Genomic DNA, 15,459 nt, shown 5'->3' with positions numbered 1-15,459 from the left:
AGGAATCCATTCCATCTGAAACTACAGTCAAGTAGTACCGTACTTCAGTTTATAAGTAAATAAACTACAAGTTGCAGGAAAAACATAGCATGAAATAACATGTTTAGAGTTTTGTTCATTTAAAATCTGACTGAGAAGGCTTTTAAGGTTGCAGTGAAGAACATCAGAGAAAAAAAAGTTAAAAATCTATGAGCTGTTAAATAGTAATACATACACCTACAATGCAGGTAGGTTTTCTTTTCATTAAAGAAGTTCTTGATTTAATTTAATAGGCATTTAATTATTAAACTCCCAGTGGATCCATATGGGCTTTCCAGTAAGACATGTTCTCAAAGCTGAGGCAAACCAACTTCTTTTACAAACTAATTTAAGAGCCCTTGGAAACAAAACTGTATTAATATTCTCCATATGTCCTCCCCGCCTTCCTGAATTTAATTCTCACCTTAAAGATCTCTTTTACCTGGTGCAATTGCATAAACATCAAAATCCTTAACTCCTTCTTCTCTCAGCAGAACTTCATCAATAATGAAGTTTCCAGTGAAAGTTTTTGGTTTTGTCAAAATGCAATACGCAGCATCTGCCAGGATGTCCGTTTTCCTGCACTGTTTTTCTATTCCAGCTCCTCCCAGCATATCCATAGCAGCTGTATGTATGGCTAGAAAGTTTGAAGGGTATGAAAACAAAGCTTTAACACTGATGATATGGAATTCTCATTTCTTTCGTAAGTAAACAGACTTTATTTTCCTTTCAGGCAAAAGGAAATTCTAGGAAGACAAAAGCTGTGAAATACTACCAATCATACTACCAATTCTTTACAATCAACAATAAAAACCCAGGATACTATTACAGGAATCAAAAAGGCCAGAACATTTTATGACATTCACATCCCTCTATTTATTTATCATCCCACCTGGATTTCTGTGGGGTATGCCCAGCCCCTGCCCTGGAGGGATCTCTGCTGAGATAAGAGATTTTGCAATCGCCCAGCAGGACTCCCTGGAAAGGCAACCACTTCTTTGGTCATGGCAAGAAAAGACAAGCCCACAATCCTTTAGGAGACCCTATGCAGATCCTTCATAACCCATTGGTCCCCACCCATCCCCTGTATCCCTATAAAAGCAAGCCCTCTGCCCCTGTGCAGAGAGGGTTCTCGTCCCTGGCTCTCCCCTTCGCCAGAGGGGACCCACAATAAAGCTCCCTGAGCTGATATCACTAAAGAGCTGACAGTCTCTGCAAGGGCCCTCCTGCCAGCAGCTGAGGGAAGGTGATTCCTTTCGGGACCATCTCCCCGGACCGGTCACCTCTTCCTGGGTCAGAGCTACTGACCCCTCCACCAGCTGTAATAGATTTCCACCAAGTTATTCAGCCCATGAAAAACTAACAGGACAACTGTCTTCCTCAAAGTGGATGTATGACACATCAGTTATAAAGAGGAATTTGCTTTGGTGATTATCACACTGAAAGTTGATGCTCAATTTTAGTCTTTTGATAACTCCCATGAGCTACTAAGGTGTTTCTCCTAAGTTAATGAGAAACCAAATAACATAACCTCACATAACTTGTTCAATATTTCACAGAAAGGCTGTGTACGACCTAAGAATAAAATCCACATCTCCTTGGCTTCTGATTCTTTTATTAAGCAGTTCTATTACTTCTGTGCCATTCCAGTAGTCTTCTTTATGTTTCTCCCACGGAAGCTACTAACATTGTGGCATGTTGCTGTCTAAGCCTGTGATTTGCTCTTCCAGGCTGAGGTATCCATTCCATTTTTTTCATCCTATTCCACAGAAAGGCTGTCTGGTTGTAGCTTTTGACATTTGCCATCTTACTGTTTTTCCATCATATGTTCTGCTTCATTAGTTTTTCCCATCTGCTGTTTAAAACTCAGTGCTCTATCCCCAAGTTTTGAGACAGATTCACATCCCTTTCCTACATATGGGGCCAGAAGATCAGGGAGGCAGAAGGATAAACCAAATTTTTGTCCTCCTTTCAGTGCTTCCATTCCACGCGAAGTAATTTTGATACAGAAATGATCCCAACATTCCTTAAATAGCAAATAAACAGGCACTGTGCAGGACACACATATCTTAGCAGGATCATTCACCTTTCAAAGTAGGTACTGGGAAAAAGGACAGAAGTCTTCAGCACTGGCCTGAGAGCTCCTGTCTAAGTGTCTTCTACAAGAGTGCCCAAGTGTGTAGATGTCCTTGTTGACTTCATTACTTTAGTCTTCTGTGATGAGAATTACTGTCTAGGTTTCATTTACCTTTAAGCAACCTCAGCTTCTTTTTTTTTTTCAAACTGAGTGAACGGCTATAAATACACATCAAACTAAAAAGTGACAAATAGATATACTGTACATGCATGTAGGTCTACCTACGTCTTTTTCTCATCTTTAAAAAAGTCAATAAATTTGCCTTTTTTTGGTCTTCTAAAATGGTATCTGCCCTGCAAGATTTTTTTTTTTTAATAACTACCAACAGTTCAGAGAATATTTCTCTCAAACACCATGATGAAATTGATTGAGTTATGTTGATGTTAATATATTTATTCTAAGGATTCATTAAGCTGCTCACTTTTTGTGGCCCACAGGTCTGCCACTTCTCTGTTACTGGTAACTATTATTTTTCTGAGCACAATCAGCCTATTTGCATAGATTGAAGCAAAAAGGTTTCAAACAGCACTGCCTCATAGTCTGGCTGTACATTGTTACATTAATTTCATATAAAGTGATGTGGGTTTGCCTCTAATGCACATGAAGAGACTTCCAGTTCTGTCCCAGGACACCTCAATTATTCCTCTGCACTCTTAGTGATGGGATTGCCCCTTGCCCTTTTGATAGACATCCTCTTTCACTTTTAGATAAATGGAGAACTCTGGCATCTTATTACCAACATACCTTCACATGTTTAAAGAACCAGGTTAATGAACAGATCTGGCATCCATACTAACACTGAGGGTAAACATATTTGTATGAGATGATAGTGGACTTTTAAATCAGGAACTCTGCAATTGTATTTCAGACACTGTGGAAGTCTGTAACACTATCCATCTAGATGACCACAATAAAGAAGTTAACTTTCTCACTTTTGGAAGATAAACCTTTCAAAAGCATATTTTTTTGTACTGGAGAATTCACATATTAGGATCTTCTTTTATACTTGATGTCACATCAGTTTTCATGGAGGGATTACCGAATGAGCAGGCATGATTTCTGCAAATAAAAAGCTCTGCTTGTATACCTTTGGTTTTATAGAAAGCCTAATTACTTTTTAAAATTTCTTTGCAGCATCTCACAGAGAGAAATCTTTATTTAAAAAAGCATTTATTAGAATATCTACTGTTTTCATCTGTAAAAGGCATTTTCCTGCACTTCCAAGCCTCATGTTTTGCAGGATCCAGTGGGGAACAAGTATTAGCTGCACTCTGTAACCAGTACGAGCTCCCACAGTGTTCTCCTCTTACTTTAGCAGGTATGGGTATGTTACCAAGGACAAGGCAGCACTGTAATGCTCAAGAGAAAGATACAACTTTATTTAGTTTGGGTTTCCCACTTCCCCACATAAGAATGTCAGATTTGGTAGAAGTTTTATTAATACAATTATAGACATTCTTTAATACCAGACCACATCTGAGACACTGGTACTACTACTGATATTTGGAGTCCTGCAGCCTAAGCCAAAACTAGAAAGAAATAATGTATTCAACTATACAATGTAAGACTTAATGTAACTTCTGCTTATAAAGTTAGCCACCCCTCTGAAAAAATTTCCATTGTGAGTGGGTGGAGAAATTCTCCCAGGTTCTTCTTTTCCCTTGCCATGAAAAAAAAAAGGAGGTCAAATTATTCACGTGAGTGGGGGAAAACACCACATTGCAAAATAAATACCTAGTATAACCAGCTGGTCTCTGCAGAAAAAAAATCTTTAGCTTTTAACAGGACCCATAAAGCCACTGACTCATTTCCCCAATAGTAGTGGATGTTTTTGCCAGCACATCCAGAGCTGCGAGGGATGCACATAATGTGTCTATGCAGCATAGCATGTCTATGCATGCATAGACACAGGTAATTTGTTGTAACACAGGTAATCTTGTAACAGCCTTTCCATGAAAAAAGTAAGTCAAATTGGTTGTCTGCAGTTTCATACCATATCTCTATCAGAACGAGACACTCTGGATTAATTCCTTTACTGTCCCTAACTCTCACAGGCAATATACATTGTTAAATCAATCAGTGACAAAAAACCACACAATGATAGGTAAAAGGTCACCCTCTGTTAATGAGAAACCAAGTTACTCCCACATACTGGATTCCGAGGAGATATAAAACCCATTTAGCAGTGCCATTTTAAAGACAAGACGGGGGGAAGGGTGGGGTCTAGGGAGCTAAAGACCAAGAATCAGGTTTCTTGGTTCTATTGCAGATGACATAGACCCTGGGAAATCGCCACTGAAAACGTTTTGAGGTTTTCCTGCGGCACTCAAAAAGCAAGTATGCAGAAACAAGTGCATATTTCTTTTAACTGCCTCAGAAATAAAAAAATACAACACACACTTGAAACCTGAAAGGTGGACTTTGACTCCACCAGAAGGCAATCCAGATTCTGAAGTTATGCATGTAGTTGCCTTCAGTACGTCACAGAAGAAGACCTTACTCTCTTCACCATAGTACAGGTTTTGTGATGATGTAATTATCATGAATGATATAATTATAATTTTAGAAGTCAATCTCTTACCAAAATATTTCTATGGGTAGAATGCACAGAGTGAGCAGAATTATGAGGCATCCATTTACTAGAAGAATTTAAGATGCAAGCATCCAGACCAATGAAAAAGGACCAAGTCTGTCAGGCACACCAACCCAACTGTTCAACTGATGATCACCTACAGCACTTAAGCTAAGAAATTTGGCTGATTTTGTCTGAAATAGTTAAGTTTTTCTTGTATTTCTCACTTTAGAGAAAGTAGATCAGAGAGTTCCAGTTCCCATTAGAGTTTAAAAGGGACCTGCAGCTCCTAACAGGAAAACACTGAAAACTGTCTGTGTACAAACACTTCTTAAACTGGATCACCATCCTCAGAAGAGGATCTTGGTTCATATTTTTATCTCCTCTTCCTTCTTCCTTGCACTAGTTAAGGAAATAAACACAATGACTGGGCTTACACCACTAAAGGGCAGGATTACCCTCTGTCTGGTATTGATTTTAACAACAGTATGATTTCTGCCACAGATGTATTTGGGGAGGAGAGACCAGCCTCCTTGGCAAACAGCTGGCCAAACCTCAAACAGCAGCTCTTATCCTCAATGACCCAGAGAAAACAAATTGAAGCTAATAGAACATGGGAGCATTGAGCCATTTTTCTTCCAGAGAGCTCTTTAATTTCCTGTAATTTGCAATCAGATGGTTCTGTGAACAACTCTTCACAGAATTGCACTGTGCCAAAACTTCTAGGAATAGGCCTTTTAAAAATTATTTCCGCATGTACAGAGGTATCTATCTTGTCAGTAAACTCTCGCAATTTAACTAGCAAGGAATTCTAAATAGTACTACATACACAGATGTTCAATTCCCACTCATGAAAGCACAATAATATTTTTGTGATTCTGTCCAAACCAAAACAATGGGTGCATCAGAAAAAGCCTAGGCAAGCCAAACACTATACATATGCTTCAACCAACTGTGTGGTTTCAAACTAGCTGAACATGAGTTTAGATCAAAGTGGCAATAGTCTAGTGACAACTAGGAATGAAAACCAGAACCCATGCAGGATGAAAAAAGAATATATAAAAGAACTGCTCAGTCACCTGAAGCTATTCCAGAAGAAGTCTGAAGTATACTTAATGTCAAGTAAAACAAGCTTTAGCAGACAAAACACAGAAAGTCATTATTTTATTAATATTAAAAAAAAAAAAAAAATCACCTGTTTTAGGCCATAAGGCATTGACAGCAACTTCTCCTCTAAATTCTTCTGCCATTCCCAAGACACACATGGACATCCCATATTTAGAAATAGTATAAGCTAAGACAACAAGTGCAAAAGAATAGAAGTTTACACTCTATGTAAAATGTAATTTTAATAATGAAAGGAAGATAAAACAGGTAATTGGTTCACATGGAAAATTCAGGGCTTTCAGACAGAACAGTACCTTCCTAGAGTCCCTTCGACCTCCCACCCCTGTCAGATACAAACTGTACTCTGATGTCTTTTCATTGCAAAGAAAATGAAAGCTACACATGTTTTGCCAAAAATAACTTAAGCCTAGCTGCATGGTGATTTTGTCATGTTTTTATAAACAGAACACTGACAAGAGTGATCAATTTTTTTCAAGATGCCTAAGGCATACTAGCTGTTAAGGACCAAACTAGCATCCTACAGAAAACAAAAGGGTGGGACACAGGAATTCTAAATCCTTGTTACTTTGAGAAGGGAAACTTTTTTGGGGAAAGAACTGGAACTTGCTGGAGTTTAACACGACAAGTGTCCAAAATAGAAAGTTTTTTCTGCAGTTTTAAAATGAGCAACACTAACTTCAAGATTACATTGGAGTTCTTTTCCCACCTCAAAGTAATTTCCATATTAAAAGACAACATTGAGCTTTATCCATAGTAAAAAAAGTGAAGCTGAATCAGTAAGAAAAGAAATTTTGGATTTCAGTCTCTATTTGGAGAAAAAAATATTATGTAACCCTAAAAATTCCCATAGAAAAGCACAGACTTACCCTAAAACCAAAAAGGATGGATGATGCCATGAAACCTGCCCTACATTTTCCCACAAAACAACTTCTTGTAGGTCAGGTACAAAATGCTCTGAGGAGCCATTAGTGCCACTCTGTATATAGTGCTAAAGATACATGATCTGTCATTCTGCTCAGGCACTACTGCACACTTTACCAGGTACTTACATGTTTCTCACAACAACAAAGGCTCTGAATGCTACTCACCACAATGATTTTTGAACCACATGGGATTCAGATTCATAGGTGGGCTAAGGTTCAGGATATGGGGGTTCCTACTCTTCCTCAAGTGGGGAAGGCATGCTTTAGACCTGAAAGATAGATTCAGACATATCAGTCTCCTATTTTATGGAACATCAATAACTACAGTAAAAACAATACTAGTAGACCAGTATTTTCATAGAGAGCCCAAGACAAACCCTCTCCTCATATCAAATATTTAAATGATATAAAGAACAAAACAAAATCTGTCCCAGATCACTTATCTCAGGCCTAGTATTCATTCCTGCAAACTGAACCACATTCTCCAACCAGTGCATCAGCTTTGACTAAAGCTAGTTTTCCAGATACTCAGAAACCATTATCTCCTTGTAATACTTCTGGTAGGGGCAACAAAACACTACAAGGCAACAACCAAAATTAACAGTGAAGAGCATCATTTAGTCATAAAAATATTCTCTTCTGATCCCATACCTATTTCTTCTTTAAAACCATGTTGAAGAAATAATACTGCATAGCAGAATACTATTATAAATATTTCGAAGAAAACTGAAAAGCTATTCTTCCCTGAGAGAATTCTACTTTGAATTTACACATCTCTGTAAATCAGAGCTTTTACTTTACAGAAATTGTCTTTTGACTTCACTTCTAGAACTAGGGTACATGTTTGTATTTGATCTCTGCTTGAGAATTTTTAATCAAGCTTCACAAGGTGAAAACATCACCACACTAGTGATCAACTATTCACCTATTCCAACAGGACCTATGCATACTCTCAGCTACAAAGGGAACAACTTCAACACCTTCAATAGCAAAATCACCACAGTAGTAAAGTAAATAATTTACCACCTGCTTAACCATCCTAGGGTCTCAGCTCTTTTCAACGGCAGTTCACTAACAGATGTCTCAATTTCTTAATGCATAGGAACCAAGAAACCTAGCTGCCATTATTGAAACTTGGTGGGATGAATCCCATGACTCGGCTGCATCCACTGATTGCTAGAGCCTACTCAGAAGGGACAGGGGAAGAAGGAGAGATGGAGGCGTTGCCCCCTGCATCAAGAGGCGGATTGAGTGTGACGAGCCATCTCTGAAGAACAACCTGTGAACTGAAGATCAACAACAATGAGCAGGTAAAAGCCTGTGGGTAAGAAACAGAGACGGAGGCAACAAAGGGAGTCTTGTTGGTGTTGGTGTCACTAAAGGTCCCTGACCAAGGGTAGCCTATTGATGAGACCTGCTTGCTCCAGCTATAGGAAGGATCACACTTGCAGGCTCTTGTCCTGCTGGGAGATTTCAGCCACCCCGATATCTGCTGGAAAAGTAGCAGAGAAAGCTGTAGGCAATCCCAGAGATTCCAGGAATGCATGGAGCATAACTCCTTAATCCAGGTAATAACCCTAACAAAAGGGACACCATACAGGACCTGATGGTCACAACCCTAAGTGAGCTAATCAGGGACACCATGATGGGAGGCAGCCTGGGCTGCAGAGATCATGCACTGGTGGAGCTCACAGCCCAGAGGGAAATGGGTCAGGCAAAGAGCAAAGTCAGGGCCCTGAGCTTCAGAAGAGCAAAATTCCAGTTCTTCAAGGAATTAGTCAACAGGAACCCTTGCAACACTGCCCTCAGAAACAAGGGAGCAGAACAGAACTGACAGATCTTTAAGGACGCCTCCCACAGAGCACAAGAGCTAGTCATCCAATGGCACAAGAAATTAGCAAGGAAGGTAAGAGACTGGCATGGATGAGTACAGAACTGCTGGTCAAACTAAAGGACAAGAAACAAATGCATAACCAGTGGAAGCAGAGACAAGTATCCCAAGAAGAATATATGGGCACAGGCTGGTTGTGTAGGTTTGGGGTGAGGAAAGCCAAAGTGAAGCTGGAGCTGAACTTCACGAGGGATGCAAAGAATAACAAGAAGGGCTTCTACAGGTGTGTCACTCAGAAAAGGAAGACAGAGGAGGTGTACTGACACACATCCTGGGATAAGCAAGGCTGGAAAACTGGTGACAAGTGATGACAAGAAGGCTGAGGGACTCAAAACTTATTTTGCCTCAGTCTTCTCTTCCCACACCTCTTAAGTGGATGGACAGCAGGATGGGGATTGGGGGAGCAAAGTGCTTCCTATTTTAAGTGAAGATCAGGTCTCTGACCATCTGAGGAGCCTGAAGATAGTCAGTCCATGGGGCCTGATCAGATGCATCTCACAGTTCTGAGGGAATTGGCTGATGTAGTTATCAAACCACTCTCCATATCTGAAAAACTATGGAATCAGGTGAAGACCCAGGTGTCTGGAAAAGGGGAAACATTGTAATAATGTTTAAAAAGGGTGGACGGGAGAACCCTGGGAACGACCAACCTGTCAGCCTCACCTCTGTGCCTGGGAAGATCATGGAACAGATCCGCCTAGAATCAGGAGGTGATCCTAGGACAGCGAGGCGATTTGGGACAGTCAGAGGGTCTTCAACAAGGGCAAGTCCTCCCTGACCAACCATAAGGCCTTCTATGATGCAAGGACTACATCAGTGGACAAGAGAAGGGCTACAGGTGTCACTTAGTCTGTATAGCTTTAGAGAAGGATCCTCATAACACCCTTCTCTCTAAACTGCAGTGAGAAGATTTGACGGGCAGACTGTTCAGTGGATAAGGAATTGGCTGGACAGTGCCATCCAGAGGGTAGTGGTCAATGGCTCAGAGTCCTGATGGACATCAGTGACAAGAGGTGTCCCTCAGGGGTTGGTATTGGGACCAGTGCTATTCAATGCCTGTATCAATGACACAGATGAAGGGATCAAGTGCAGCCTCAGCAAATTTGCAGATGATCCCAAGCTGAGTGGTGCTGCTGACACACCTGAAGTTCAGAACTGCCATCCAGAGGGACCTGGACAAGTTTGAGAAGTGGGCCCATGGGAATCTCACGAGGTTAAACAAGACCAGGTGCAAGGTGCTGCACCTGGATCAGGAAACTCCCAGTACCAGCAAAGGCTGGGGATGAACAGATGGAGGGCAGCCCTTTGAGAAGGATTTGGGAGTGCTGGTGGGTGAGAGGCTGGGACTGACCGTGACCCAGCCATGGGCACTCACAGCCCAGAGAGCCAAACGTGTCCTGGGCTGCATCCAAAGCAGCGTGGGCAGCAGGGGAGGGAGGGGATTCTGCCCCTCTGTTCTGCTCTGGTGAGACCCCACCTGGAACACTGCATCCAGCTCTGGGGTCCCAGCACAGGAAGGACATTGGACTTTTGAGACAACTCTAGAGGAGGCCACCAAGATGATTAGAGGGATGGAGCAGCTCTCCTGCAAGGACAGGCTGAGAGTTATTCTGCCTGGAGAGGAGCAAGCTCTGGGGTCACCTTACTGCAGCCTTCCAGTACCCAAAAGGGCTACAAGAAGGTGGGAGAGGGACTTTTCACAAGGGTGTGGAGTGAGAGAACACGGGGAGATGGCTTTAAACTGAAAGAGGGTGGGTTGAGATTAAATATTAGGAAGAAATTCTTTACTCTGAAAGTGGTAAGGCAGTGGAACAGGTGGCCTAAGAAATTGTAGATTCCCCATCCATTGAAGTGTTCAAGGCCAGGCTGGATGGGATTTGAGCAACCTGGTCTATGGGAGATGTCTCTGCCCATGGCAGGGGGCTTGGAAGTAGACGATGTTTTACGGTCTCTTCTAGCCCAATGCATTCCATGATTCAAAAATTCCATGATTCAACAATTCCACGATTCTATGTCAACAGGTATACTCTGTCAGATGGGACATCTTCCCTACCACCACCTTTACACAGGCAAAAAATCCACACCATTTTAAGCTACTGCAATTTTTTGAACATTAAACTGAAAGTAGGTCTCTACAAATTACAATCAGAATCAACACACAAAGCAAGGAGAAAGGGTGAAAATCCTTCACTAGGTTTTCTCAATTGAGAATTACAAAAGTAATGACAAAGACCACTCCCTTGAGAAGCACTGATTTTTCTTATGCTCTTCCACTTGGAGCACACAGAATCTGATTTTTAATCTTTTCAAGGCAGAATAGGACCAAACATACACTTGAGAATTCTCCATTAATTTGGAATAGCAAGATGTAACATCAAGAAAATCACTGTTGCTCTTGGGTGGTGAGGAGAAGATGGAACTTGCCACAGCAATACAACTGAATCCATTCAGCGATTTATCAAGAGCTGGCAACCAGACTGATTCTCTCACAAAGGAGAATGACAAACACTATTCTAGACTGGAGGACTGGACTAGATGACCTTTAAAGGTCCCTTCCAACCCAAACTATTCAATGATTCTGTGGTAATACTTTGATACAGAACGTTCTGATCACACCAAGCAACATCTGAATTTAGAGAATCTGCATCATCCTAGGGTCTTTTTTTTTAAACCCTGTGATAACCAGAGTCTTCATTTTAAGACGGTACTTTAAATGACATCCTGTAAATGTAAAGATGATTCAACCTACTAAATCCACCTCCAAAAATGTGCAAAATAAGGACCCCGGGAATTGTGAAATCAAATATTGGTATGTTAATTTAAATAAATAATAGAGTTGATAAACTGAAAGTAGGTGAAGAACACTTTGGATCATTAAGTTATATCTTTAACACTTCTCTTTTAACTACAGTGAGTTAAATAGCATCTCTAAAGACGAGAAAGACGCTTTTGAGAAAGAAACTGACAAATAAGATACTGACTTGATGTAGGCATAAATTTAGTCATTTTGGTTGAAATGAAAGAGCATCAGCATTTAACAAAGCCAAGCTGGGGCTTCATTTGAAACAAAGTAGTTTTTTCTCCTTCACACATAGAGGGGCTTGTGAACATTTAATGACTGCAGTAATAAGGTTCCTGTTCACTCCAACTTGCAAATAATTCTTGGAAACATTAGTTTATATGAGTTGACCAATAACTGACCAATTTCCTGTGAGCACGTGCAGAATATCTGCACTTAAATTCTAGGGCAGCAAGACAGCTACAGAATTTCTCAGAAAAGCTGAAATAACACCATACATTCTGTTACAATTGCTTTGCTTCCTTCTCTCAGCACTTACGTGAGATAGGTTCCTCGTACATTGACATCCATCATAAGATTGACTTTCTTCGTTGCTGTTTCCAAAGTGCCCGTCAAAGAGATGGCGCTTGCATTATTCACCAAAATATCAATCCCTGGTTTTAAAGTAAGCCATTTCACATTAGCATTTGAAGACAAAATTCATAGGGCAGGCTGTTCTTTTTTCTTTTTGTTTGAACAACCTGCCCATTAATGTCTCCCCTACACCTTAACTTACCTCCAAAAGTCTTCACAGCTTTCTCCACGGCATTAATGATTTGCTGCTCTTCCCTCACATTAACAATGCAAGGCAAGGCCTTTCCTCCAGCTGCTTCAACTGCATAATTAAAAATTTAAACATTTAAAAATTTACTCTCAGATGGGACTAGTATGAAGCTTCTGAGAATCTCTCAGGCAGTGACATGCTTCAAGAAGCCACTGAAAATCACACTCTCAAATTGTGACCTTTTCACATGTTGTATGAAGAACAGGGAAGCCAAAACCAAATCTTAACACTGCGAATGTTTATTTCATGTATCTCAAGTAGAGTAGCATTTTTACATTTATATACACAGACCCATCTTCCTTACAGTAACATTACAGCATTCCTGGGAGGCAAGAGAAACACTAAGATTATTTTAGTAAATGTGAACTGAACTAAGACAGTCTATGCATTTTTCCACTCAGATATGATAATTAAGCAAGGGTATACATCCAGCCCAGCACCTTCATTTGTTACAACTTACTTTCTTCAGCAGCAGTGTAGATAGTCCCTGGAAGAGTAGGATGGGGCTCAGCTGTCTTGGCAGCTATCACAATGTTGGCACCATCCTTGGCAGCTTTCAAAGCAATGGCCTTGCCAATGCCTCGGCTCGCACCTGTGATGAAGAGAGTGCATCCTGCCAGTTTCCTAAAGGTGAAGGGGGAAGTGGAGGGTAAAGAAGAGGAGAATAAAGCAGAAGCTGTTAATAATTTGACTTTTTTCAGACTCTAAGGGCAAATGTAATTTGCACAGTCTCCCAACCTTTTACTAAGAAAACAGCCTGGGAACACAAAAGGGATGACTACAGCTACAGAAAAGTACCACTGAGGTACCACACCCCAAGTCTGCAAACACTATAAAGGAAGAAGGTTACACAGGTCACCCAGTTACATTTCTCCCTTTTTGTAAAAAGACCCAACACACTGATTTACAACAGAGCTGCTATGTTCTGCAACAATGGAAAAGGAGTAATTTGTAAAAACAAAGTGCCAGTTTCTAACAAGACACACCTACGCAGGATCTCTGTAACCTATTAATCACAGTGCTCTAAACACAAAAAACTGATGTCTCAATGTGGTACAAAGTACCGAGTCTGGAACCACAATGCCATGCGCAAATGCCAAAACCTTTATTTTCAGAAATAGCAATTTTTCTCTTATATCTTCTACCCTCAACACCTTCCCAGTAACTGCATGTAGTCCAATGGGTCCTCCAAATAAACAGGTCCAATCAACTTAGAGAAACTAACATGTTTTAGAGCCTAAGAAGGATGTCTGGCCAACACAATATCACTGAATTTTTGAAAAGAGAAATATCAACTCCACAAAAACATTCAATGATAAAGCCTTTTAGACAACAGGCTTTTCAAATGTAGGAGTGCATGTTTCAGTGCTGTGCATAAAGCTCATGTTGCTTTTTGTAACACTGTGGCAAAACCCAAGAGGTTCAGGTTTTTAACTTCAGTTGAAGAATTAATATATACTATGTGCAACAGTGACTTCACCTTTTTGCTCGCACCACAAATGTCATAAAAGTTTATGCTCTGAGCTTCCATTAGTTTTCCTTTCAGACTGGGCCAAACTTTGTATTGTTTCTCCCCCACCTGTTTCAGATGTGGCTTTTTCCCCTCTAACCTTAGAACATCCATCTCATAAACCCTCTCTAGGAGGATGTTTTGCTTTCAGATGGCAGAAAATTGTAATGGGGCAGAAAGGGGGAGTGATCTCCCCCTGCAGAGGCAGGGCTAGGCATCTACAGGATCTCAGAAAGTCAATCATGTCCTGAAGGTGCCATTTCAAACAGCTTTTATCTACAAAATTGAGTCTCAGAAAGGCACAGGAAGAAAAATACTCTAAACAGAACAGTGAACCGCAGAAACCTAATGCCATGAGTTTAGTCACATGCACATTACACTGTGACTGGAATACATAGTCAAAGTGTAAAACTCAGTAAAGTAAGGCCAGAATCTAGTTTCTACCTTCAGCCAACCAATATGAGGTCAGCAGAATTCACCTTAGTCATGGAAGACCTAAATGGGGTCCAGCGAGAGGCAGCTCTGGAGGAAAGAGCAGCAGAGAAAAGCTGATGGGGCTGTAAGCCCTGCCTGGGGCTGGAGTGGTCTACTCAGGAAAACAAGCAGGTGTACCGGGAGACTAGCAGGGCTATGCAGGGAACTTGTGACTCAGCTCCCAAGAAAGGATACAGGGAGTGGGAGCAAAGACAGGCCACAAAGAAGGAATTAGAAACATTACCAGGGCATGTTGGGGTGGTGTCAGGAAAACCAAAGTTCACCTGCAGCAGAAGCTTGTGAAGGGCATCAAGAGCTCAGAGACTTCTGCTACACTGGTAGTAAAAGCAGGCCCTTTGCTCAATGGAGTGGGTGAATGCAAATCTTTCAACACCATCACAATATTTTTGCTTCATATTTAAGACATGATGCTATGATCTGGATGCGTACGCAACCTGACAGGTAAAAAACTGGTTGGTTGGTCAGGCTCAGAGGATGGAGATTAGTTAGTCATGTTTGGAAGACTAAGGATTTATTTCTTAATTCACTTAACAGCCCAATAGTTTAAAGTTTATAAAGCATGTGCCTGTCTAAAATTTCTTATGACCTGTATTGTGAAGGTCACATCTGCATCACTGCCAGGAGAGTTGAATTCTGCTAATAAGACAGAAAACATCAAATTCACGTCTGTGCCCTATGGTCTTGGGAATCTTCATTAAGATTGGTTCCTTTCCCACCACAGATGACTGCCAATAAAGACCTTCAGGTCACATCAGGGACACTTTTTACAGCTTACACAGACACTAGGAATTTAATAATCCTGTTTATAACACACAGGAACAAATAATAACTTATCTTCCCAGCTGTCAGCAGTACTGGCTGCTGAAAAGCCAAAAGGCAGAAGAACACTTCTAAATTAAGATCCTATACCAGATGAAAATTTGACTGCCAGGAAAGACAGTAATAAAATACTATAATACTATATAACAACAACAATAATAACAGAAATAGCAATAACAACAACAGCAATAGTAGTAATAATAATAAGTAATTATACTTTATATAAATGTTCTATACAAAATTACTGATAAACTGCCTGATTTACATTAAAGTCCTCCAATAACTGTTTCCCTTGCAAAAGGCGCTGTTCAAGTCCACGACACGCCCCGAACTGCTCGTCCCG

The 15,459-nt window shown here is 40.7% G+C and overlaps 1 protein-coding gene across 1 annotated transcript; it reads right to left on the bottom strand.

Annotated features, from left to right (window-relative positions):
- Positions 1-428: 428 nt before the first annotated feature.
- Positions 429-15,453, bottom strand: HSDL2 (hydroxysteroid dehydrogenase like 2). Its single transcript, XM_017728331.1, has 7 exons — positions 15,382-15,453; positions 12,753-12,916; positions 12,245-12,343; positions 12,008-12,122; positions 6,944-7,047; positions 5,923-6,021; positions 429-655 (listed from the first exon to the last, which is right to left on the bottom strand). Coding segments are annotated over exons 1-7 (795 nt in total). The 5' UTR covers positions 15,384-15,453; the 3' UTR covers positions 429-443.
- Between the last annotated feature and the right edge of the window lie 6 nt (positions 15,454-15,459).

Source organism: Corvus brachyrhynchos, unplaced genomic scaffold (genome assembly GCF_000691975.1).
Source record: "Corvus brachyrhynchos isolate BGI_N302 unplaced genomic scaffold, ASM69197v1 scaffold90, whole genome shotgun sequence".
NCBI classification, from domain to species: domain Eukaryota; kingdom Metazoa; phylum Chordata; class Aves; order Passeriformes; family Corvidae; genus Corvus; species Corvus brachyrhynchos.
The sequence above is the reverse complement of the archived record's forward strand: the minus strand, read 5'-3'. Positions and strand labels throughout refer to the sequence as shown.

Excerpts from the sequence above, each read along its gene's own strand:
- HSDL2 (XM_017728331.1), bottom strand. Across the intron at positions 12,344-12,752 it reads CTACACTGCTGCTGAAGAAA|TTGAAGCAGCTGGAGGAAAG; the intron begins GTAAGTTGTAAC and ends TTAATTATGCAG. Across the intron at positions 656-5,922 it reads TGCCTTATGGCCTAAAACAG|CCATACATACAGCTGCTATG; the intron begins GTGATTTTTTTT and ends CAAACTTTCTAG.